This window comes from Megalops cyprinoides, chromosome 2 (genome assembly GCF_013368585.1).
Source record: "Megalops cyprinoides isolate fMegCyp1 chromosome 2, fMegCyp1.pri, whole genome shotgun sequence".
Taxonomy (NCBI): domain Eukaryota; kingdom Metazoa; phylum Chordata; class Actinopteri; order Elopiformes; family Megalopidae; genus Megalops; species Megalops cyprinoides.
The window spans coordinates 104,130-131,539 of NC_050584.1; the positions used below are offsets into that span (position 1 = coordinate 104,130).

Here is a 27,410-nt window from a genome sequence, read left to right on the forward strand (position 1 = left end):
AAGTTTGGCATTTTGTATTATATATGTACATCTGACAACTGGCAATGTCATCACTGTTGTGTCTCTTCAGGAACAAATTCTTTGGAGCAGAGGGGTTAAGCCCAGGTTGGAATTAATGTCATAATTGACTTTACTGAGGGCATCAAAGTCTGCACCTCACCAGCTGCTGGTAGAGACAATGGCACAAATGAGGGAGGTTCTTTATTGTGACCGCATTAGCTAAAAGTTTACATGTATAAGCGCCTGAAGACAATGATGCTCAAACATGCACTGAACAAAGCTCACACAGGTTTCCTCACAGAAGTGTGAGCTGACTGTCCCCCCTTATAGTGATCTCAAATCATCTTCCTACAGCACTGAGCATTCAGCCCACCCTGTTTTCCACAGCAACTTTATGAAGTACTTGATATATAATTATCATGCATGGCTGTGAGGAGCCAGTCCTAGGGTAGCTGATTATACATCAGTGTTCCTCTCCCTCTGGGTTCCAAATTACAGTTTGAGGGGCAGAACCAGCAGGGGTCTTCTAACTACCTGGAAGGGCCTGGAACCTGCTGTTCAACTTCTTGACAGGCCCTGACAGGAGTATGTCATGGACATCGGTCTTATTTGTGCTTGATTTGCATTTGAATTTGTTTATCTAAATGTTTACTGACAGTACTCTTGTAAGATGTATGTGTAAAATATATTGCCCCATTGTGTCCCTGATAGAGAGAAAATTTGATTCAAGTCACTTTTGTCAGAATATATGAATTATGTGAACGTTTTTGCCATATATGAAAGGATATTTTTGCCTCATTGATGTTTATAAAGAGCAAGAAGTTAAAAAAAAACTTCCATCTAGAATCATCTGAGTTTTGCATTGATTTGTTTCATGAACAATATACAGTACATGCATATAACTCATATGGTCATACATGGTGCAAGGACCAAGCCAAAACAGTATGGAACATTTATTTGGAATGTCTTTCTGTCTCCAGGTGATAAATTAAGAGAATAGTAATGGGATTGAACGTGTTTCATGCGTATCATGCATTTGCCATTTGTGACAGAAGGGTCTTACTTTGCAAATACAGACCTAGAATTTCCAGGTTGAAGGCTACATATTACACAGGCTTTTAAATGTCTTTCCTCTCCTTTTGAATAACTCCTGAGTGATGTCATCTGCAGTTTAAGTAATTAGTTGTACTCTGAGTACATACTCCTGCAGTTTGTACCTGCTCCTAGTAGTTACATAATGTTTGATTCACACTGCTATGTTTCCATCCAGTTTAAAGTTTTTGTTCTCATTTAAGTGGCTGGACGCAGTTAAAAGCAGATAAAAAAGGGCTATCAGGAGATTTAGTCCTTGTGATCTGCTTGAGCAACATGTGTTAGTGCCACCCTCTACCCTGCTCATGTACAACCTATAGAGTATTGAAGTGTGACATTAGATTTAATTGCTAGTTTGACAGTAATTAAACACTTTAATGTAATATTTATAATAACAATATGATACTATTGTCACAATCAGTGCATTTCTCACTGCCATACTCAGCCACAATAACTGGAAGGAGGAGAATTCATGATTGGTTGGTATTTCAGGAGCTTCACACATCACATCTTATTACCTAACAAAACCATGGAACAAGACATGGAAAATGAGCCCTTTGTTACATTCTGTCAAGCCAAAGGAAACTCACACCAATTCTGGATGACCCAGGGGTTCTGTTACCATTTGCAGTATGAATTTCCTATGATTGTGGTTGAGCTCGATGGACACAGTATAAAGCACCCAAAAAGAAATAACTGTATGTGTCCTGTTGTTAATTACTAAAGACTGTACTAAACTACTAAATTACTAAAGCATTTGCCTCCCTCACTATCTTCCTCACTGCCCATGGGGACAACATGCCCCTGGCAAGTCTGCAACCATTACATATGTTTTAAATTTTCTGATTATGCCCTTACAGTGCTAAGTGGTATGTTTAATCATTTACGTATTTTTTGTAGCCATTACCAGACTTGTGAAGGTCAATTACCATCTGTCTCTTTTGAATTGAATTTGAGTTCGTGATAATGATGATAAAGGGATTTTGAATGCATACTATACCTACAGGAAAGTGATGACACAAAATAGTTCCTTTAGAGTTCCTTTAGAGTTAGATTAAGTTAATTAACTAAAATTTTATTGCCAATTAAACTTTGATTTTATTTAATTGTTAGGAGTGCGAATAATTTTGACACCTATGTTTTTCAGAAAAAAAATGAGATTACCTAATAAAAAACAGTGAAACCTGAGAATAAATTTATTGAAAATTTATTCTCAATAAATAAAAGTATATAGTTTTCACATATGTTTGAACATAACGCATGCATTATTTTCTATATATGTACTGGGTAAAATGTGGAATTTTGGCACAATATTATATTTTACTCTGAAGTTATCATCTACAGGATTCTCAACCCATAGAGTACTTCTGAAAGTAGAGTGATTGAAATAGTAGGTCCTGCAGTGAACAAGCCCTCACAATAAACTAATATATCCAGTGCATTATTAAATTATTGTATTATTTAGAAGACAAGTTGAATTTCAAGGGCAATTTTTTTCAACCAGTTTTTACAGTGGGACACATAGTGAAGCAGTCAGGTGAAGCAGTTTGCTCAAGGTCACAGTTGATAGTTCTTGCATACCTTATCTACTTTCTCATTTAATGCTATATGTTTCTGTTGTATGATATCTATACAGCATCTATCTGTGACTCTTCAACTTACAGCCACGCTTAGAATAAACCACATTCTTCTTATTACTGTATTGAGAAAGGTCAGTTTTTTTTTTGTTTTTTTTTGCTGTGGCAGATTTGGAGTCCTCACCACTGATTGTCCTGCTGTTTTTTTCACTGACAGGATGCCATGATCCACCTGGTGAAGATCTCGCGTATCATCCGCACACCCCTGGGAAATGCCCTGCTGGTGGGGGTGGGCGGCTCAGGGAAACAAAGCCTCACCCGACTGGCCTCATTCATTGCCGGGTATCAGATCTTCCAGATCACTCTGACACGGTAAGCTGTTACACCAGCGTTATACTTTTTGCATCTATGCCACATGGTCTGAAGACGCTAACTTTCACGATGGTGCTGGGGCACACATGGCAAATGAAGATTACATGTTTAATCAAGACGATGTACCTTTGAGCATCTCCTCTCAGTGACCACCAGATGAAGGGCGTGCTGTAATGAAATTAGGACAGGAAATAGGAATCCTTAAAAGCCGTTAAAAAAGCTAATTAATGATCAATTCATAAAAATATAGTGTCTAGTTTCCACCATGAAAGAAAAATGTAGTGTACAGGACCAGTGTTGGTATTGGAAGTCTCCCCAGTGAAACTAAGTATGTAAATGGCATAGTTGATAATAAATGACAGAATGCTGGTAACAATGTCTAGTTTACACAGTTAATGTTCACATATCATTTAATACTATGGCATTGTCCTGTAATTCGATGCATGCAAATGGAGAATAGGACTGTTTTAGCATCATAATGAATATCCTGTCTCTTTTGGCCTTATGCGCCCTTTTCGCCCTGTATGTTAATGTAGTCCTGTTGGAAACCCAAATCTCCTGCTAAAATGGAAAATAGAACATAGCTCTCCTCTTATTCATTTGTTTCTGAAATGGTTGAAGCAGACTCTCATCTGTAATTTTCAGAACATACAATACCAGCAATCTCATGGATGACTTAAAGCTGCTCTACCGCACTGCGGGTCAGAAGGGAAAAGGCATCACGTTCATTTTCACTGACAACGAGATCAAGGACGAGTCCTTCCTGGAGTACATGAACAATGTGCTGGCCTCCGGCGAGGTGTCCAACCTGTTTGCGCGGGACGAGGTGGATGAGATCACGCAGGATCTCATCCCAGTCATGAAGCGGGAACACCCGCGCCGGCCGCCCACCGCCGAGAACCTCTACGACTACTTCCTGTCACGTGTGCGCAGCAACCTCCATGTGGTCCTGTGCTTCTCGCCAGTGGGGGAGAAGTTCCGCACACGTGCGCTCAAGTTCCCCGGCCTTATCTCGGGCTGCACCATGGACTGGTTCCAGCGCTGGCCACGGGATGCCCTGGTGGCCGTGGCCCAGCACTTCCTCAACCACTACCAGATCGAATGCTCTGAGGAGGTCAAGCAAAGTGTGGTGAACACCATGGGGACGTTCCAGGACCTGGTTGCAGAGAAATGTGTGGACTACTTTGAGCGCTTCCGCCGCCAGACCTATGTCACACCCAAGTCCTACCTCTCCTTCATTGAGGGCTATAAGATCATCTATTCTGAAAAGAGTGCCCATGTCGGCACGCTTGCAGAGCGCATGAAAACAGGTAATCTGAAACATTCCTTTACCAAAAACTAAGTTGTCTTTGTCTTCTGATTCCTTTGAGTGGTACCTTGCTAAGCAATGTAGATTAGAGATTCTTCAAAGCTGAGGGTAGAACAGTATTGAAAAATGCAGCCTAGGGCTCCCAGTTATGCATACATTGACTCAGATGATTGAACTCATTGAGTTTTACTTCAAACTTATTGGTTTCTTCTACTAGTTTAAAGAGAGTGAAACATATCAAGTTTGGTTGGAAAATAAATATGTGCTGTCAAAACAAAAGCACAAAAAAGCTGTTCGTACTGACCATAACTGTCCATTTTTCTGTGACAGTTGAAGAGTTGGAAGCAGTTGTTCCTGACTGAAAACGTAACATGTTATTGCAGAATGTGTAACACCTATCCGACAACAAATTTTACTTATGCCTACTGTTTCAACAGGCAATATTTTTCTTTGTATAAAATGTATACTTAAAGGTGAAACAGTCAAAGCGTGCCATGCACTCTTCGCATTTAAGTAAGGAAAATGTGTTAGTGTGTGGATAAAAGATTCATTTGCATAAGTATTTGTTTGCAAATATAGTTTTCAGCAATGGTATGTTTTCCTTCACTTGAAACAGTGTTTCTCTCTGTAGACAATGTTTTAACAAACTATTAGTCCAAGTTTGCTATGTATAAAGGTAAATGTTTGCTTTGAATTTTATCCACAGGAAACAAAATGGTTATTCTTCAGAATATGGTTTGGTAAATACCTAATAGAACATAGTGGGACCATGCATCATAAAATTGTGATGTACTGTCTGACATAAATGTTAGTAAATGTTTTATTTGGGATAAGGCCAGGATTGCAGGGTTGCCATTGTATGAAATTGCATAGAAGATTATAATGTGAACTATGCATACATACAGCACAGAAACAACACTTATTGTAATATTGTTGGTATATACTAAACAATTTGTATTATAATCCCCTTTAATAATGGATTAACTATTATTAACATTGGACTTAATATTACCATGTATTTGTTAGTGATGAATATTTCACATATTCAGGCTTCATCAAGGATTTATAAATGCATAGTATTCTTAAGTGTTTTAAGGACAATAAACAATACTTCTAAACTGAACAGAAATAGTGATTGAAGTGATTAAACTATTGATATAGTAGGATAAAATGCACCATTTGGTTGTTATAACATTGTGAACAATGAAAACTACAGAGAACCTAACTGTAACAAGTGGAAATACTTGCACTTACCTCTTGTCCACCCTGTCCATCTTTTCTTTTTTCAGGACTAGCTAAGCTTATGGAGGCTGAGGTTTCCGTAAACCAGCTGTCCAAGGAGCTGGCGGTCAAGGAGAAGGACCTTGAGGTAGCATCCAAGAAAGCAGATAGTGTCTTGCAGGAGGTGACGGTCAAGGCCCAGGCAGCAGAGAAGGTTAAGATGCAGGTGCAGAAGGTGAAGGACAAAGCCCAAGCCATTGTTGATGAGATTGAAGCAGACAAGGCGGTAGCAGAATCAAAACTTGAGGCGGCCAAACCCGCTCTGGCTGCAGCTGAGGCTGCACTGCAGGTAAGTGTGGATGCTCAGCAATTCACCTCACATCAGTTTGTCTTCTGGACCAAGATTTTGACCAACGCCCCAGTTCAGAGAGAGGGACTCTGTGCTGAGGGAGCTGCCATCTTTCAGACTAGACTTAAACTAAGATCCTGACTCACTGCAGTCATTAAAGATATGTGGAAAAAGGGGGTGAGCATTCTGACAGACAGTGGCTGCCATGCATCCCCAAGACATGGTCTACACCACCCTTATCCCCCACCTCACTGTAAAATGCTCTGAAAACCTCTTTGGCTTTCATATTATATCTGAAATAATCAATTTACACTGTATAGGTTCACATTCTGAGCTGACTGAAGGAGATTGGTCTTTTAATTAGATTAGTGGCCATTACCACTTTGACGGATGTAAGAGTGGGAATATCATGTTTTTTAATGCAAAGTATTGATTGCTCATAGGAAACATTGTTCTAGAACGAAATTACTTTATATGTAATTTTACATCTTTTTCTAAAACATATGCATAAATGAACTTTCATGGAAGTGGTTATAAATGAATTTTTGTAATATCTGATGAATGTTTTATATATAGACTACACTGCTTTTACAGCTGTACATTAGAATATGTTCCTTACATTTTTGGTTTTAGGAACAGACACCTGTGTTTCTCAGTTATTGAGTGGGATACAGTTTGCGCAAACTGCATATTTTGTGCTTTGTGAACGGAAATGTGGCCTCCAAGAGAAAGTTAGTAATCATGGCTGGCCAAGTTCTATCAGTTCTTTGTCCAGTGTTGGAATTAGTTTCTGTGCTGACTAAAATCCCTCTCACACAATCTGGTCATTGCTTTTCTTGCACATCCATATTTCAATCCATTTCCAAGGATAAAGGGGAAATGGGCACTGGTTAGACAACAGTTGTTTGTAAGAAAAAAAAACAAAGCCAGAAAACTCAGCTGAGTGGGATGTTGCTTTTGTTTATCTTTCTATCTGCAGTCCTGAGAGTCTTGAATTTTAAAACCAGACCATGGTCATGCCAGTTTCAGACGAAAGTGATTCAGTTCTTTTGTATGTCTTTTCTGCATTTGTGTCGGCCCAGTCATGCTTCTCTTAGAAAATACAGAGAAAAATTTGGTTTGAAATGAAATGTGTCTCCTCAGCTGACGGATATGCATGTTTAACAAATTTAGTGTAGATGTGCCAGCTCCCCCACATTGAAAACACTGTGAGGGTCTGCCAGGCAGGGATTTATTTGTCAGTGTGTGCGAGCCGTGTATCAAATAGGTTGTTTTTCCTCTGTGGTCCTTTGAGTTGGCAGCTGCAATGACTGGCTCCCAGTATACTCTAGACTCAGAAGCTACTAGATAGGCAGTAGACATTCAGCAAAAAAGGAAATAGAAGAGAATCCTGTTCACCAGCAAACACATTTTTTCCAGAATAAATGACAGCAGGTTGCTGTGGTCTGTTCACTCACCAGTATTGCACCTGAGTAGCATCTGTGAACAAGGGGCCAGAAAAACAGGCCTGGGTGGTGTGTGGAAGTCGGTTGATTTTCGGAGTGTTGTCCTTATTTTCTCCAGCTCAGGCCCAAGACAGAATGAAAGTGGTTTTGCTGGTATGATCTCAACATATTAGACCCATTTTAAAGATGTATGCCAATTTAAGTGATTATGGTGTGAGTAGCATACTTTTTTTTGTTTGAACCTAAATTATGTATTTATGTACTTCCATAAAATAGTTTGAATTTTTTACCAGCCATCAAAGGATTTTAGGTTCTTGTTAAAACTCCTTCTTTCATTTGAAAGAAAGCAATTCTTTGCCACTCCAAAACACAACATTTCCTGCTTTTCTCTTGCCCATGCCACAATTTGACTAACATGAGACATTCTTGCCCAAAGGCAATTGGATTAAATTGGCAGCACTCCATTCACACTGGATGGGAGGGTCTCCTTGGCAGCTCATTAATTGGTTGAGAAACATCCACTAATGTCATTACTTGCCTTCACTGACATCAAGGGAGCCTTTTCATCTACTGCCAGTAGATCTTATCACAGAGGCAAAAATGGCTAACCTTGGCTGTCCTTAAAAGACGTGTGAAGCATCACCCTTGCCCCACTGCTCTTCACAGCTGAATCCTGTTTTCAGTAAATGGAATGTGCCCTCACTGGAAGCAGAAGCAGGGAAAGGCCATTCAAGCAAGACTTTCATGCTTATAGGTGTGGACATCATGCAGTAGCTCTCTGTGACTCTGATCAATATGTTTGTGTTTATTTATTTTGCCTCTCAAGTCATACACTTTCATTTTACTAATTTTAAAGGTTCTTATTCTTAAAAACAAAAAGGCAAAGGTCAGGGTAGAGAGAATTTATAAATCATCTTTCTGAAGGCCATCTACGCCCTGCCTATTTAGGTTTAGCAACTAGACATGCTCTACCTTTTATTTTAAGATACTTTTTATACCACAGATTTGCCCCGTAGCAACAACAGATGCTTAAGGTTCTGGTCCCAAGACAGTGTCTGTCAGGGTCTGGGATGTCTCATGTGTCAATAATAACCAAAAGTACAGAGCAAGACAATATAACTGCATAGTGGATACACTTCACAGGTTACCTTAGCCAGGGTCCCCCTCATCGCAGTGCTGATTAGTACCTGCCAGCGACTCATTAGACACTCATTAGACACAAGAGTTGCTCAGATGACATCAGTAGGGATTCACTTATTTTCCATTCAGCATTTGCACTCTTGTGAGCAGTGTGGGACTTGTAGAGCAAAAAACAGAAATTGACTGCATTGGACTGACTGAAAGTGTATTGGAAGACTGTGCCTGTTATTCTGCAGCACTTCTGCAGTGGTGTGACATGCTTTACATACACAACCTCCAATTCCCAACATGGAGTGAAAAATTAGAAAAACTAAATTATCATTATCTGTAGTGACAGCAGTACAGTAGCATGACTTCCACAGAACTGTTGTGTACACCACATAAGAGCAAAGGCCAAGCAAGCTGTTTCCCAACTGCCCCCTACTGGTATGTAACATGTACTATCACAGCTCTACTGTCAGGAGTACAACATAATCATGCCAAGGTTTTCTAACTACAGCATGCCAGGGGTGGGCAGATGCCCTTACCCAAAGGACATTACAATATGATTTTCTTCTTAAAATCCATTCATACAGCACTGTTTTAAGACAAAGTTCAGTACCTCAAATGTGGGAGAGAGATGAAAGATCCTCTTTCCTGTGAAAAAGGACCCTCAGTGCCATTAAGTCTTTTGAACTGTATATATGCATCTTACTTTATTTGTGAACTTCACTACCAGTTCATTTGAAATAATGGATTTCTTGATTTCTGCCAGAGAAATTTCTCCCTTCTTGTCCTCACAATTATCAACAATAATTATTTCACAAAAGCTGGTTATGTGGGCTTTAAAGCATACATCTTTGTAACTGTACGATTATGATCTTATTGTCAAAGATGGTCAAAATTTCAGTACAGAAATGTATTGAAATACAAAAACTACTATATTCTACTCCTGACAGTAAAGCTGTGATAGTACATGTTACATACCAGTAGGGGGCAGTTAGGAAACAGCTTGCTTGGCCTTTGCTCTTATGTGGTGTACACAACAGTTCTGTGGAAGTCATGCTACTGTACTGCTGTCACTACAGAAAACTGAAGGCCATTTCACCAACACATACCCTGCAACCATTCTGAACACATTCAGCACCCTGTATTAGGATATTACAGCTTTGCTTCCTGAGTCTGTTTTGTCCCCACTCCCTCCTTTGACAAAAAACATCCAAAATGAATATAGTCATAACTACACAATGCTGTAGTAATGAAGGTCCTGGCCTTTAATTTCATATGTGCAAAAACTCTGGAGTATTTTCTATTGACCCAGTGTGCTGTTTTTAATGCTTTATAATAAGGGCCAGACAACTGTGATGATAGCAGCAATACGTTGTGTAAGAATTCAGAACAACACACACATGCAGCGGCTGGTTGGATCCACAGTGCAGATTCACAAATACAAGCCAGTCTTTTCTACTTATTCTATTGATCATGCTTTAATTAAAGTGTTTTCTTACAGATTTCATTAGCTTCTCACAAGACTTAGTCTCAAGGGTTTTTCCCCATATTTTCACTGCATCCAATAAATGGGATTAGATTGATGCAGTAAACAGTATTACCCCTGGGTGTTTCTTTAAAACAGGCAAGCAGCTCAATTGGAACTCTAATAAGACACCACAGCACCTACCAAAACAGATAAAAGTATACTTTATGTTTAGTCCTACATAAGAAATATTTTGTGACATAGGGCAGCTTTTCTGGTGAACTTGGTGCCAGAGGGTTCAAGGTTTGACAGTTTTATATCCAAATAAAAATTCTGCTGTCTGCTATTACTTCTGGAGCATAAATAGTTTTACATTACCTGCAATGAGTGATAAGTAAGACTATAGTAAAATGTTGTATGCTTTAGGTCTGGATATGACAATGATTAGTATGGCACTGTACCATTTGAATCAAGTGGGGGAGAGACAGACCATGCATGCAGATGCATTCCGCATCTTCTGCTGAGATCACGTCTTCAGCCCCGGTGATGTAGCCGTGCATCAATGCATTCCAAATAAAGTCTCTGTGACTGTCAGTGCTCCCGCCCCCTAGCTATTGTGTTTTGTTTTTTCCCCTGTCCATGTGCTTTTGTTTTCCTTGTGTTCTAGCCCTGCCCCACTCTCCGCCCTGTCTCCGCCTACCCGATCATCCCCTCCTGCCTGCTTACACACCTGCTTCCCATCTCCTCATCAGCCCAGCCCTATATCTACCCTGCTTGTCTCTGTCTTGTTGCCAGTTCTTTGCAGTGTGTTTTTGCCTGTCTCGTTCCCGCCGTGTTTTCTGCCTGATCGCTGTTCCCTGAATCGACCCTGCCTGCTCTTCGACCTTGCTCCTGCCTGCTGTCCTGCCTTGTTCACCTGATCTTCCTGACTACCTGGTTTGACCCTGCCTGTCCCCGGCTTTGATTCCTGACTGTGTTTGGACTGCCTTCCCGGTATTTTGACCCTGCCTGTTTTGGACTGCCTGCCTGTTCTACGACTCTGTTAATAAACGCCTGGATTCTGGAGTTCTCGTGGTCCGCGCCTGAGTCCTTGCCTGTGCCCTGACAGTGACATTGTCTCGGTATGTGGATAAACTGGAAGCCTTCTTCCATTCACATACCTATACAAAACGCATTTGAATTTTTCATCCTGGGAAATTTCTCCTAGTCCATGTCGACATCAATAACAGAGCTACCTTGCTGGGTAACAGAGCAGAGGCCTTGCGTCTATATGCTGTTTACTTTACATTCCCCCATATGCTACATCTTATTATTAAATTATTTTTTGCTCATTTTGAAAATAAATATAAATCCAGGTTGGAATATTCTACCATCCTTTACCATCATTCAGATTGCAGAGGTCTCCAGAGGGGCATATTTGCCAGCATTGTGAATATGAACCACGGTCAATTTTACGTTTCTCTGTCATTGCAACTGCACAAACTGGCAAATTGATTTGTCATCTGGACTAACATCAAATGAAGCCACCATATTTCAAAGGTGTAGAGAGAATTAGAGAACCTATATCCATCTGGTCTGTAAAAAACACTGGAGGCACACCATCAGTTTCAGAGCTGAATGTTCCCATGCAGACACCTCTCATTATTGTGTCAGCGTCCTCCCTTTATGGAATATTAAGTGCCATCACTCGCATCATTCTCCAGTTATATCTGTTTATGTTTGTTAGCTTAGCTTCCAAACAACTCTGGAGTAGCAAAAGCACTAAAATTCTACTGTGTTGTGTCAATGAGACCCATTAAGTAGCATGTAGAAATACCCCCCTCATTCTAGGGATGAGATTTAATATGTAGACATTTGAATATTTGATAGTCAGAAGACTAATGTATTGTCTGGATCGATTGCTCATTTACTTAAAATAAAGACAAGTCCACTGCTTTTCTTTTTCATGTGTTCATGAAGGAGGTAATATTAACCCTGCATATTTCTATCATTAATATTCCTGGCTGAAAGTGAACGAACAGAGCCCTGTTTGCAATGAGTCATTAATTAGTCAAAAAGAACTTGGTGAAAAATGTTGCATGGGGTTTAAAAGACTGTATGTGATTTTTGAATGTTTAAACTTAGGAGCCATTGAATATTTGAATGTTAAAGTATTCAAAGTACACATACCAACTTCATACAGTGGCTCTTTTCAGTAAGAACTCAGCACTGTGGGAGGACAGCTGTAGCAGTGAATGACTAATATGATGTCTTGTAATTAATTCACAGTTATCTGAAAATACACTCTATGCACTAATTGGATTTATGTTGAGTCAGTCAGTTTTACAATTGTTAGTTATTATAGGAGGGTCAGATTCCCTTTTTTACAGTTAACCAGCATGAAAAGACGCTTTCCTTTTGAATAATACCTGGGTTTGGATTTTAATTGGAAGCCCATAAAAATTGGACTTGAAGTCAGTGTGTGAATTTGTGCGTCACACCAACATGATTTTGTTGCCCTGGTATTCTTGGCAGACCATTAAGCCGGCTGATATTGCCACGGTGAGGAAGCTTGGCAAGCCACCCCACCTTATCATGCGCATCATGGACTGTGTGCTGCTGCTCTTCCAACGCAAGGTGGACCCTGTCACCATGGACCCCGAGAGGCCCTGCCTGCGACCTTCCTGGGCTGAGGCCCTCAAGCTCATGAACAACTCAGCCTTCCTCAGCATGCTGCTCAGCTTCCAAAAAGTAAGCCCAACACCACTTTCCTTTTTTACTGTGTGTTTTGCAGTATTTTTATAATGGTATTGATAATCAACACTACTGCCATCAAACACAAATAAAGAATTTCAAAGCAATTCAAAGCATTAAGAGTGAAGCAGAAAGATCAATAGGCCAATATGTTTACTTTTGTCTGTTTTTTAGTGTGGACATTGTGCAGACCTGCTAATCTTTATAGGATATGGATTTTTTAGGATAATCATTGGTAACCACCATCAGCCTTCCCAGGTAATAGTAATGGCAGTGTACCAGCACAGAAATTGTTCTGAACTGATGTGTAAGAGCAGGCAGCCTGATGGCTGATGAAGCTTGGTGTGGGAGAACCCTGTATAATCCTCTAACCACATTACATTTCCGCATGCAGGATTGCTGGAATGATGCAGCCTATGATAACCCCAGGTTCTGGGTGTTGTGGTTGTGATGTGATAGAGCTTGTGGTGGCAGGATAATGATGCTTTTCACATTTCCTGGGATGTGACACTTTTCCTTTGTTTTCTGCACTATGTGTCAAGGCCATCAGCGTTTGCAAGGTCCAATCACAGCACTCTGGCAGCCCCCCTCATGCTCACTAAGAAGCATGGGATTAGTAATTCTATATCGTACAAACAGCCCAAATTGTAAGGAGTGCCTTCTTTTAGCACAGTTGTGCCAATGTAGCTTTTGTTGAAGACGAATGGGATCAGATTGGAAGACAATTCTGAAGAAAATCTTTACACTTTCAGAAAGCAAATTGTTCTGAACTTTTCAATATTCTGGGAGCCCTTTGTCTTTAGGTGTAAATACTTGCTCTGTGAATCCAGCCGTTTTGCTTCTTCAAATGATATTCAGGATCTGCCAAAGCCGGTGGACTAGCTTTGACATCTCTGTCAGAATGCGGCATACATTCCGTGCTATCGAATGTTCATTTTGTCCACTTAACTATTTTGCTATATTACTGAAAGTATGATGTGCACGAAAGGGATTCAGCACAATATATTTCGTGAATCCGCAGTTACAGAAGGCATTCCGTCCGCGAAAGCAAAGGTTGCTTGAACTTTCGTATACATTAGTATTTCGTGGACACAATGCTAACGCATTTGTGTTTTTCATGGTTTCACGCGTTACAGTGTTACATGGTTGCGTAATGAATTTATGCGTTTTGTAGCACAGGAGGCATTCTGTCTGTGAAAGCAAAACATTGATGTTTATGAAAGTTCCAGCAGCCTTTGCTTTCGTGGACGGAATGTCTTCTGTAACTGACGGAAGGCATTGCGTCCACGAAAGCAAAACACTGATGTCTACGAAAGTTCATGAACGATAATAGTATAGCGCATTCTGCATTTCGTGCCACAAAAGCATAAATGCTGGCCTAGGACATCTATTATGTGGACAGAATTACTTTTGTCTACATAGTGCGAAGTGCATTCCGCCTTTTGTCCACAAAATGAAAAGCACAACGGTCAATTCAGTGCACAAAAGGAATTATCCGTTTTGTTTTCTGTGCACGAAAGTACGTGCTCTCTTCAATATTTCATGGAAACAATGCTAACGCGTATGTGTTTTTCGTGGACAAAAGGCGTTACGGTGTTGTATGGTTTCGTAATGAATTTATGCGTTTCGTAGCACAGAAGGCATTCTGTCCACGAAAAAAGGTCTGTTACATTTGGCGCCCCATAGAGGATGGCATCAAAAATGTTTGCAAGAAAGGGAATGGAGATATCTTGGGGGAAAAAAAGTAAAGTATCAATTATTTTAGCATATAAACTGTCAACATTTCAACGGTGCAGCAATCCAGACAATTAAGTTAATGTCATGTTTATATCTGACAAGATGGGCTTGTTAGATGTGATCTGGATTTTCTTTTTCCTATTCACTTATCTTGACTTTTAGACCAGGGCTGATCTTGCACTTAATCTGAGATGCTTGCCTACCTGTGGAGCTCAACAGAAAATGTGTATAAGAAACAATAGCAAACCATAGCAAAGGTACATCAAACACACAGTGTGGGAGCACACAGTAAATGTAAAGAAGACAAGTTATGGTGTGGTTTCCTTGGTGGTATCAGGAAAATGTATGGGCTTCTGTTTGATGTGTGAATTAACAACTAATCCGGCTTCCTTTGGGATGGCAGTACCTTTGTCTGTGTGAAATACAGCCTGGCAAGAGCTTCTAGCCAGAGATGCATCATTTATAGGAGGCAAAAGATAAGTCTTGTAATTGCAAAATTCTTGCCCTACTTTTTAGTGCAACTGGTCCTTTCAGGATCAGAAGGTGCGGATAGGTACATTATTTGAAATGAAATTGCTCTGACACCTATTCCAAACATAAAGTGTGATTTTACAACAGAGGGAAACAGTAAAATAGACTTTCTGAATGCAGCAATTATGCAGATTTTAAAGGAATTGTATTGTTAGCCTTGTTGTGAATATTTGTGAAGTATAAGGAAAATACAACATGTAAAAACAGAATTCTGAATTGGATAAACCTGCAGACTTAAATCTTAAGTCTAGTTGCTAATGTAAAAGATTTTTAAGTGTTTCCTGATGTAAGGCTGTACCTAGAGGCATTATTATGATATGTGAGTGGGGTCTCTTCCATGTACTGTAATACCACAGTTATCTGACTCTATCTTGCAAATGTTTACTGCTATAAAAATGAATGAAGAGGATAAAAGATGTACATATATTTTGCCTGGCGAGATGCATTGGTAATAATGTTCTGTTTGATGTTGTGTGCAAGTGCCTCAGTTAGTTGCTATGGAAATCGACAGAGCCGAGACCTCTAGTGCCAAAGGCTTTCAGCATTTCATTATCAACAACTAGAGTGACTTTGGAGTCAGCATGAAAATAAACTGAATCAGATGCAGCTTTCGGCTCAAACACTTCACCACATAGTTCATCTGCCTGCTCTTTAATGGAAGGGAGGAAATCTGATCCTGTTGCTTGAGCTATGCTCCCCTCAGCATAGCTATCACCTGTCATCTGTCTGGCTTAAGACCCCTGGCTTAAGACCCTAGCCTGCTGCCAATGTTAGCATTGCTGGGAAAACAGCCCTGAGAAAGCGTGTGCCACAGCACAGAGACGCAAGGGACAGAGACCGTAACTCTCTGCTTTGCCATCCCATCTTGATTTTTTTATCACCTCCTCTGTCTGTCATCCACCTGCCAGCAGAAATAAAAAAGCCCTTTTAAAAGATGTTTCCGCTCCGAACTGACAGGTAATGCCCTCTTCAGCAGATAGTGCCTGGCTCGTAACTCACCCTTCACCTCTCCCTTAGCAACTGCACCAGTGGCTCATAGCAAGAACTTTTACATTGATGAGATCTATGGGAAAGCACTAGATTCTGCAGCAGCAGCCCAAATGAATCTGCCCCCAAACCAAATGACGTATACTATACAGCAGGAGTCAGTCTAATTGAGCGGGTGAAAAATGGATGGCAGAATCATTCGTATGGCAACACTTGAAATGTGTTTCATGCTCATGCTGTTTGGGGGAAGATTGTCTCATTACAGCAGCTCTGGACCAAAGAAGTTGACAGTGGCATTCTGCATGAGACTGGCCATGCCTTACAACATGGCATGCCTTGACAGTTTTGGATCACTCTAAAAACAATATCAAAACAATATCAAATAATATCCCAGTCAGCCAGAACTTTATTTCATCTTTGCCATCTTTCATTCGTGTTTTCTTTATTCCACACTTTGGTAGGACACTATCACAGAAGAAGTAGTAGAGCTTCTCACACCCTATTTGGACATGGAGGATTACAACCTGGAGGCAGCCAAGAGGATCTGTGGCAACGTGGCTGGACTTTGCTCCTGGACAGAGGCAATGGTGGACTTCTTCAGCATCAACAAGGAAGTCTTACCTCTAAAGGTATGGCCTTGTACTCCTACATCCTTTGTATTCCCGTTCTCTTAAAACAGAGACACAATTAGCAGACAGCATAAAATATCCAGGTTCCTCAAGCATGAGATTAATTAAGATCACCAACCATGGCGAACTTGTGTATGCATTGAGCTCTTCTATATGTTCTTGTTCAACAAATTGAACCTGTCCACAAGCCCATTTTAGACTTACTGCTTACAATCACTAGTGCTTAGGTCATATTGGACAGAGTGTTTCAGCATTCACATTATAATTGGTGCAGTCAGAGGATCCCAAGTGGCTCAGATGGTAAAGGCATCAGACATTACTCACTGTCATGCAGATGTGCCTTCTGGTGTGGGGCTTGTAGAGTGAAAAATAGTTGCACAGGCTTGCAAGGGTATTGCAGAATTGCACGCACGTTGCCTCATGCTCCTACATGGGTTTGTTGGTTGTCATGCTGACAAGCCTAATGCATGATCAGTCACAGCTAACATTTGGGTGAAAAGGGGGAAATGAAAAAAATGGTGAAGTCAAAAGCAGAAACACCGTTCTAGAGCACTGAGCTTGGACAGGAAGAGAAGAATTACAGTAACTGTTTGTTCTGGCATAGGATCTGTTACAACATAATGGACTCTTCCAGTCCTGACATAATTCATTATATTAAAGCTGACAAGAGTCTCTCCTTATAAAGCACATTAAATATGTGAGCAGCTTGCAGATTGGAAAATGTTTATGGATTTAAGATAATGACTTTATGCCACATGCCAGTAGAAGTTCATGAATTTTCTGTCAAAGAGAGACCAAGGGGGAGGAAAAAGGGTCTTTAATGCACTGATTCTAATTATTATAATCAATGCCCCAATAGTTTACTGAATAGCAGTGCAAAAGCAGGGTGATTTCTAGCCCAAATTATGCAAATTAAAGCAGCAGACAATATTTTTATTATCCTTTTCTTATTTTCTTGGGCACTTGGGATTTGTTTTCCCCTGCATTCTCAAATCATGTGGTCCTCATCTACTTCTAAAAGAAGAGACACTGAATATTTAATTTAATTGCGAGTCTTGTATGAATTAATCCAAAAAACAATTTTTCACGAATGGTACTGTTTGTCCGAGAAGGCTAGTTATTCTGTCAGATGTCGCCTGACATCAGAAACCACTCTCAATTGATTCAGAATTGACTTGGGTTCAGGTGAAAGTGGCTCTTTCCTTTTCAGTCTTCCTTTTAATTTCCCATGGTGCTTGCTGAGCCTAGTCACTACTCTAAGCCTGAATAGGAGGCTCACTCAGACCACTTCAACCTCTTTCACCGGTTTCAGGCTGTCATTTCTCATTTCTCTGGTCAGAATCAAGCTGCATCAAAAAGCTCTGAAAAGAAATATTCATGACTATCTAGATAATGTTTACTAACACAGAAAAACATGCACTCCTTTTTCATGGATCTAAGTGTTTACTTTACATTTTCATTTTTGATGAAATTACAGTAATAATAATTGAGCATGTCCACAGAAAGGGGGCATGACTGCTTACTAAATTTACTACAGAGGCCATTGTTCTTGCCACACTCATGTAGGGCCACATTAAATAACACACACACATATATATATATATATATATATATATATATATATATATATATATATATATATATATATAACATACATATATAACATTACATTATTGTCATTTAGCAGACACTCTGATCCAGAATGACTTACATAGGTCACTATGTGTATATATGCGTGTTTATATATGTATGCAACTTTATATAAAAATACATACGTAAAAAAAACTTGCTGTTATGAAATTTTCATCTTCTTGTCATCTTGCTGAAATCTGTGATGCAATGCAGATGTGAAATTTGTTCATATGAAGGAACAAATTCCAGGCAGGCAAGAAATTGTTTAATTGCAAAATGGTCATCTTTTTGGTGGTATGCACACTACATGCACAAAAACATTCATACATGTGAATAGTGAATCTGGCCCTCTGTTTCTGGACAGGTGTGTGTCAGTCTTCTCCAACTGTGTAAAACATGAGGCTCTGACGTGAATCATGCCTGCAGAACTGTTAAATCTCGCCCTGAGGCCCACATGACACCTGTTTCTGGAAGGCTCTCCTCCTTTTTGCATCTTAGGCCAACCTGACCCTGCAGGAGGCGCGGCTGGGTGTGGCGCAGGCGGAGCTGGCTCGGGCTCAGGAGCAGCTGGATGCCAAGCAGCAGGAGCTGGATGAGGTCCAGGCCCTGTATGACAGCGCCATGAGGGAGAAGCAGGCCCTGCTGGATGATGCCCAGGCCTGCCGTCACAAGATGGCCAACGCCACCACGCTCATTGAGGGCTTGGGCGGAGAGAAGGTGAGGCCTCAGATGTGACAGCATAGAATGTCACAGGCTGTAATCAATTCCTCATAGGATAACACAAACTTATGTTACATTTGCAGTTTAACTCCACTAACTGTCATATAAACACAAGCTCTGAAAGATGTTAATGTCACAAATATGAACTAAAATAGAAATTATTTCATGGATGAAGGCATTTCACTATTGTGTCTTATTGGATACCTGTGCAGGATTCCCCTTTGGAATAACATCATTTTATGTCTAATGAATGCTGCTGCATTCTTGTCCCTGACAATAACTATAGTCCTAATATATTTCCTGAGGTATGAAAAAACAAATACACCATATTCTGTCACTATGGTTTTATTTCATGGTTTTCAATCAAGACATCAAAACCTTCTTTTGGTTTTAAATACACAACAGGCAACCAGTTTGGGTATGTGCAAACTAGTTGAAATTCTAGAGGCAAGATTCTTATTTCTCATTTTGAGCTCAAGATTCAGGATAACAACACTGCATCCAGTTGTTTACATTAAAGCAATTTCTGTAATATTCCTTGACAGAGTAGAGCTGTCAAAACATTCTAGAACATTGCATTGGGAATTCTCAGGAGGATCACACTCTGAATTGCAAGTACTCTCTGGCTGTTGAAATGGTTGAATGGCTAACCTTTGAACTGGGTTTATTTATTGTGTGAAGCTGCATTACAGGTGTGAATTGAGGAGTCACATAGATTTTAGTTCTGTTTAAAAGACAAAATCATGAATTCTTGTTAAAACTGTATTTACTTTGCTCATTTGCTACATCAGAGGCATTCATAATAACAAAGCCAACCATGTGTAACCTTGAAGCTTCTCAGAGCTGAGTCCATGCATTTCTCCCATGCGGTCTGTGCTGTAGATCCGCTGGACGGAGACCAGTGCTCTCTTCCAGAGTCAGATTAGACGCCTCGTTGGGGATGTGCTTCTGGCCACTGGCTTCCTCTCCTACTCTGGGCCCTTCAACCAGGATTACCGCAACTTGCTGCTGCAGCAGTGGAGGAGAGAAATGACCGTTCAGCATATCCCCTACAGTGATGTATGCCCAATTTCCCATCTAGAATGTCTGACACCTTGCTTTTTCAGCATCTGCTCAACCCACACCAATGACCATACCTCACCTTTCCCGCTCTTTTGTCCAACATTGCTATCCCCCCCCCCCCCCCCCACCCTTATTCCATCATCTTAAGATGGGGTAGGCATTGCTGTTTGCAATAATTACAAATATGGCTCTGATTTCTGGCCAAAAGGATTCCACATGCAAACCAAAAGAGAGCATCAGCCCTGTTTTATCACTCAGTTAGTTAACAGGCTAAAGCTATGTCAGGCCAGTTATGTGTAGTACACTGTAGTACACATAAGAGCAACCTCAGCTTTAAGGGCGCCTGTAAGCCATTAACAATGTCAAAATAAATATATTTATATAATCATAAAAATAAGGACTTAGTTGCCACAGCATATTTTTAGTGGAAGGAAAAAGTGGCTTCATAAAATGCCAAATAAAAAGCAATTAAACTTATATGAGCATAATTAAAGGCTGACTCCCTCAACCCAACCCAAGCCCTCTGATTCTAATAACTGGGTTCGTTAAGTATTGAACTCAAATGATTGAGTGAATAAAATGTGTTCTGTAATCCACTGTTACCTTTAGAAGTAATACAGATGTCTTTTGACTTTGATGGTGGTGTGAATGTAGACATATTCCTTACATTGCAGGACCTTAATGTGATCAGCATGCTAGTGGACAATGCTACCATTGGGGAGTGGAACCTTCAGGGCCTACCCAGTGATGACCTGTCCATCCAGAATGGCATCATTGTCACCAAGGCGTCACGCTATCCTCTTCTTATTGACCCTCAGGGTCAGGGCAAGATCTGGATCAAAAAGATGGAGGAAGACAGACAGCTGCAGGTGATGAGAGCTACCCTTGCTGGTAGTCACCCTGGAATAACTTGTTATTAACAACGTTAAACAATATTTTCTAACACCAGGACATGGTTCTATTTTTGCTCACTGTCATTTGCTACCTCTTCATAATCCTTTGATTTCAAAAAGTACAAAACTAATGGTTTCTTTTCCCTCCCAGCTACATGCTATGTAAGCAGTTCATAGAGTCTGCCAATGATGATTGTTAAAATGATTGATACTGCTGGTGAGGTCTCTCTCTCTCTCTTGGCAGCTCTAGATCACTTGCACAAGAATGTGATTCTTCACATTTTTGGGTTTTCACAGTTACAGAAGCTGTTGTTTAACCTTTACTAAGTTAAGCTTCTGTCAGCATATAGTTTTATAGATGTTGTGGGTTTAGTCATAAAACCTTGTCATTCCATACAGGTTTAAAAGGACCTTCACTGGCTCTCCTAGAAATGGAGTGTTTTTAAACAGTGTCTAGGGATGCCTGCATTGAAAGCTGCACTGTAGCCATCTATCATAGCACTGCAATTCAGGCAAAGCTTTTCCATTCTGACACAAAATCCCTCTGTCACTATACAGTGTACTTGTAAGCATATAGCAAAGAAAATATCCCTGGCCAACCACACAACTGAAAGGGATTGTCTTTTGTGAAAGGATGCAAATTTAGATAGATTATTAGATCATAATAGTTTTTGAAGTTATGTTAGCAATATGGAATCCCCACGTTATGTTTGCCCATGGTAGATTGCCTTTACAAAAGCATTACACTTGTTGAAGCACATAGATTTTTCTACATTACCTTTCAAGTCATTTTACCTTCAATCCGGTGGCCTGGCATGAAGTGCTCCCAGGATTGAGCATGGTGTCTTTCGGAATATGTGCTTTATCTTGACTTCAGAGTGGTGAACCATATGTCTCATTCTATTTCTGTAATGTACTTTCAAAATATCTCTCCTTTGTCAAACAATGTTCAACATTATGTTGGCTGTAAAGTAACTGATGGTTTCTTAAGGTGCCAGTGCTGGAAGAAAACTCATGGAAGAAAAGAGACAAAGCATTAAGCAATAACAAAGCACTACTGTTACACATTGTTGAAAATCATATAGTGCCACGCTGTCTCACACCGTTGTGGTTGATTTACTGTCACAATCAGTAACTGATAATTATGATAATTCAGGAAACACAATTGTGTTTTTTTTCCCCCCAGCGATACTGATTACCACCATAGTTGATCGTGCTTAAGTCGTTTGTCTGGCCCTTCCCAGCATCCTGTATGAAAGGCTAATAAGGCACCAAGTAAATTGGTACAGCACAGCTCTGCAGTATGCTCCTTAATTTTATGTCTCCAAGAATGCGCCAATGATTTGTATACATGTGTGTTATCAGGTGTCTTTGATATGATGTAGGTGAAACTAAACATAAAATGCTTATTGTTCAATTCATAGGTGGAACTATGTCAAAATGCTTGCACTGTTTCAGGTGACATCTCTGAATCACAAGTATTTCCGTACTCATCTGGAAGACAGCCTTTCTCTTGGGCGACCTCTGCTGATTGAGGATGTAGGGGAGGAGCTAGACCCTGCGTTGGATAACATCCTGGAGAAGAACTTCATAAAATCTGGTTCCACATATAAAGTAAGACCAGGGTCTGGAAGCTACACGTTTCTTTTAGTGCCACCTTTTTTGGGTGAAATATTGTTAAAAATGTTACTTTGTAACTGTATTGTAGCTAATATTGAATTCAGCTTAACAATTTTCTTTACTATGCAAGTGTAACAATTTAAATGTTGCCATGTTACTAGTCATTACGTAAATAATGTAGTTATCCTGCGTAACAACATTAGTAGTATTTTTGCTTCTCTGACGCAAAATGTAATTATAGAGCAAGATAATTCTGTATGTGCACAATGTATAGTATTGTGTGTACACAATGATTAATAACATGTATGAATTTTATAGTGGCAACAATGCAGTTACAAAGTATTAACCTACTTTTACTAATGTAGATACAGTACCATATATTTACACAAGTGTATGGGCAGTCTAATTTAAACTGTATCCAAATAGACTGTGAAGTACAATTACAGACAGTGAATTTAAGCAGGTGCTACTTTATAGGTATATAATTGATTACTTAAATTGATTGTGCTCAAAAGGATCCAATTTAACTATCTATCCAATGGTAAGGGATATGGCATGCTATTGGTTACTACATGCATCTCAATGCAAACAGACTGCCTCTTTCATACAGTTTCATTCATTCACTTATCTGAAGGGTGTCACACCCCTATCTAGGGTCAGGAGCGTGAACAAAAGGGGTGAGATGGCACCTCCGGCAAAAAAAAAAAATGGCAAGACAAGGCTCAGTATATTTTAAAGCATTTATTATACAAATGAGATATGAAAAAGGAAGAAAAAAGAGAAAACTCAGCCTCATAAAGCTAAGTCCACACACAATGCTGGCTGTGAGCAGGTCAATTAAAAATAAGGCATTGCTCCCGGAAAGCAGGCCTTGCATCTCAGGCTGTCATCTCAGACTCTCACTCTGATCATGGCGAATGCGGCTGTGACGGCAACTATGGTGAGGCTTCAACATGGCGTGGCCCCTGACAACACGGAACTACCCCCTTTTTATAGGGCGGAACTCCACTCGTACGTCTGTGGGAGGAGCAAGCAATCAGGCGCCATTCGCCCACAGGACGTCCTGAAACATAACGGGGAATCACAAAGGAACAGAACAAGGCTAAGCACACAGGGACGTAACACAGGAATATACATATTCAACAGCATCTACCCAGCATGAATACCAGAGACTTAGCAGTTATTTTAAAGTTAATCTTTGGATTATCAAAGACAAGCATATGAATGAGCTAACAACTACAGCCCATGTTGGACCAACAATGTGTTCAGCATGGCTGTCATGCATTGTGTGTAAAGGAAGGATGTGTTCACTTTGTAGCCAGAGGGTCCCCCAGACCCCCACAGTCAGCACCAGGTGGTGTCTTCTCCTCTCCTCTAGCTCTCTCAGCTCTCAGAACGCCCTGTTTTCCATCAACATCATACACAACACCCCGTCCAAACAGATGGCAGGAATAAAAGGAGGCAGACATTCTCTCCTAGCCAGTGAAGGAGCGGCAGGGGCTTTGTGAGACGTTCTGTCAGTCTTTGGCCCACTCGCGCATTGAGGATTTTCTTTCCATGTTTTTCATCATCTGTAGTCCAGACTATTTTGTTCAGAGTGATTTTATTGCTCTGAAAAATGTTGGAAAACTCTATGGCCACATGTATTTAACCCATTTTAATGTAGTTTAATACTTTTTTAATTTTCTTTTTTTTAAGGGGCTTTTGCCTCTCTTGCACAATATTCTTCATCCCAAGAATAGTTCATTCATGTATGACAACTACTCCTGTTTTATTATCTGTTTGAAAAGGCAGGTGGAAAATTTACCATGGTGATTAAGCTTTAAATAACCCCCAACCTTCTTGGATGCTTCAGAATGGGAATGTCTGTTTTCATTTGATTCTGTCTTACATCAGAAAATATATCCATATATTTATACCTAAGTACACTGCAGAAAGTGGATGAACTCGATATTCCAACATAGTATAACAACAAGTGTGACAGTACCACACAGTAGTCATGTGGGACCTTTTCTTCTTGAAATGGAAACAAACCATTATTATAGATTGCTGTCCATTTTCCCAGAAAAGGGGGGCCATGCAATGTCAAAAAGTATTCTGGGATATTAGAAGTAGAAACTTTCCTGACCTAAAATATTGCCACAACGTTTAAAGTAAGTCCACTAACAAGGAGCACTTAAGGTTTGATATGTATGGGTTTCTATATATTTATGCTAATTTTTTTTTCTGATATATGCACTTTATCAAAGGAATTGTGTTTTTTTTGTTTTTTTGTGTTTTTATGTGAACATTTAGGAATATTTTAAAGCAGTTACATTACATTACATTCATCTTATCCAGAGCGACTTCCAGCTTCCGGCAAGTTAGCAGTGCATATGCCGAGTTTAATGCAGAGGTAATTTCACAAATTACCAGCATTGAACTTGAACGTAAAAGTAGTTTTTTGTTAATGAATTTCAGATGTGTCCACCTAGACAGTATTTGACATTATATTAAACATTAAACAAATCTAACAACAACAGTTCTACAAGCTGCAATGAAAGTAAGCATACGACAAGGTTTATCTTGTTAAGTACAAGTGCAGATAACTACTTTTAGGAAATTTGCGAACCTGTCAGCTCAAACAAATCTCCTCACAGCTGACTGAAATAAAACTTGTGTTTTTTTTATCGATAATCTGCAAAAAACTCTCAAACAAAACAGGTTACAAGCGAGACAATGACTGGAGGAAATAACAGTGACACTCTTCCAGGCAATTCCTAAACTTGTGGCCTAACTTCTAATCTTTGTGTTTGATGTGATCATTTCAAACGGAGAATATGTGATTTGTTGTGTTTTGTTTCAGCACAAATGAAGAGCAGTGAGTGACACATTATGATCAAGTAATAGGTCTTACATGGTTTAGCCAGCCAACCTAGCCAGTCTACCTTATGTAGATAATTACCCTAGCCTACATGTTAGCCATTGTAATAGGTGGACCTTCTTTACACTTACATGAATCAAGACCGCTTACTTTGTGTTAGCAAAACTGTTCTCTAAATTGGGCAGGGTGGACCTGTTCACTCAGGGTCCATGGGAGGACCAGTTGGCGCTTGCTGTATGGGTACCTGGGAGAAGGCTTCATTGTGGGCTTCCCAGGAAAAAGCAGTGGTGTGGGCAAGGCAATCAGGGCCCAGTGGTGCTGGTGCCAAGAGTGGCCATGGGTGCAGGGTGGGGTGCTGCAGCCCAGCAAGATGACAGGGGAAGCTGGGTGTGAGCATCTGACAGAAAGGGCAGCTACAGCTGCTCGTTTGGTTGCTATGGCGGGGCCTCAGGCTGCGAAATGTTAGCATGTTGCTATACAAAATCAAGTGGGGTGGGGGGTGTCAACATTTCAGTCATTTTGATAAAATTGTTTGTTATTTGGGTGGAAATTGTGCATTGTAAAAAGTGCAAACATACATATACATTAACAAGTTAAACAACAAGAGATGAGCTGAGTTGAGAAAATAAACAAATACAGATAACTGTTGAATATTACTGTAATCGATCAAACAATCAAGTTTTTATTGTTAATTTGTTATGATTAAGACTGTAACAAAAAAGGGAAAGGAACAGAAAGGTTCAATAAAAAATAAATTAATTTAAAAAATGGGAAAATTATTCCCTGACAGTCAACAGACTCCTGGAAAATGGTGGAAATATTAACATTTGAATAGCACATAAAATGAATCAGTTCATTGCATCAGTTCCATTCTATTGCCAGTATGGTGCACAGGGGATTGCATGGGTGACACTACGTAGATAGTGCGGTGATGGTCCAAGCTGCACTGCTGTAGAGCTGTACAGTACCAGTCCGCCTCATTCTGCCCTGTTTCCACCCTGTTGCACTCTTTAAACTATAGGGATGGAACCAGGCGGGCTTGTGATTGATGCTCCTATTTCAATGTAGAGCTGGAAACAGGCTAGAATGAACTGAAGCAAAAGCTGTCTTTGCCAGTACAGTATGGCTGCTTTTCCATTGCATTACCCACCAGTGCTGCAGAACATAACTTTACAGTGAAAGCGTGCATCTACCCAGAGTGAGATGACTTCCTAGACTTGATCTGAGGTTTCCTGTAAGGCTGGTTGTTTTCTGTGATCAGAAGCAGGTTTCTGACTCTCCCCACATCTCACACACAAGCATGAAAGCAAGAAAGTATGGGTCAGCGTGACAAATAATAACAATAATAATGAAAAACCACCTAAAGCCTGAACTATGAGAGCCAGCCTGGTTCCGACGCTACTTTAGACAAGGTTATAAGAGGCATAAGACAGAGGAACCCCTGTCTCTGATAAATTCATGAATGGTCATTGTGGTCATAAGATGCATGTGGGCAAATTTGGGAGGCTTTACTATTGTATCTTCTTTAAGGTCAAAGTGGGGGACAAAGAAGTAGATGTGATGAAAGGGTTTACCCTCTACATCACCACCAAGCTGGCCAATCCGGCTTACACGCCAGAGGTCAATGCAAAGACAGCTGTCATCGACTTCACTGTCACGATGAAGGGGCTGGAGGACCAGCTGCTGGGTCGAGTCATCCTCATTGAAAAGCAGGCAAGTCTCACTGTGGGATTTTATTACCTTCATAAAGCGTAAGATATCTGCCCTATGTTATACATCCAAAACACAGGGAGTACATATTAATGGATGTGATACTTGCGACCTGGTATCCTAGCCTTGCAGATTGCTGTTCATTATATTTTGTACCCTACGGTATGTTACACAAATTGTGAAATGAAAGGGAAAAAATATTGGCTTAACATTAGCATCTTGTCTCAACACATCACAAACATGGAGAAGAAAACAGCATGCCTATACCTGGAGAAGCATTTCATTGATATAGGCAAAGCTCAGGCAAAGTCAAATAGAAATATTCTAATGGCCTG

General features: G+C 40.2%; 1 protein-coding gene across 1 annotated transcript in view; it reads left to right on the forward strand.

Moving 5' to 3' along the window:
• The window catches only part of dnah5l (dynein, axonemal, heavy chain 5 like), a gene marked incomplete at its 5' end in the record, with an annotated part of 123,703 nt that overhangs the window by 66,879 nt on the left and 29,414 nt on the right, over positions 1 to 27,410 (forward strand). The window contains 10 exons of the mRNA XM_036522644.1: positions 2,887 to 3,041; positions 3,687 to 4,351; positions 5,640 to 5,920; positions 12,473 to 12,688; positions 16,408 to 16,575; positions 18,706 to 18,924; positions 19,810 to 19,986; positions 20,664 to 20,858; positions 22,341 to 22,496; positions 26,896 to 27,078. Coding sequence (XP_036378537.1) covers positions 2,887 to 3,041; positions 3,687 to 4,351; positions 5,640 to 5,920; positions 12,473 to 12,688; positions 16,408 to 16,575; positions 18,706 to 18,924; positions 19,810 to 19,986; positions 20,664 to 20,858; positions 22,341 to 22,496; positions 26,896 to 27,078 — 2,415 coding nt within the window. The remainder of the gene's footprint in view (positions 1 to 2,886; positions 3,042 to 3,686; positions 4,352 to 5,639; positions 5,921 to 12,472; positions 12,689 to 16,407; positions 16,576 to 18,705; positions 18,925 to 19,809; positions 19,987 to 20,663; positions 20,859 to 22,340; positions 22,497 to 26,895; positions 27,079 to 27,410) is intronic.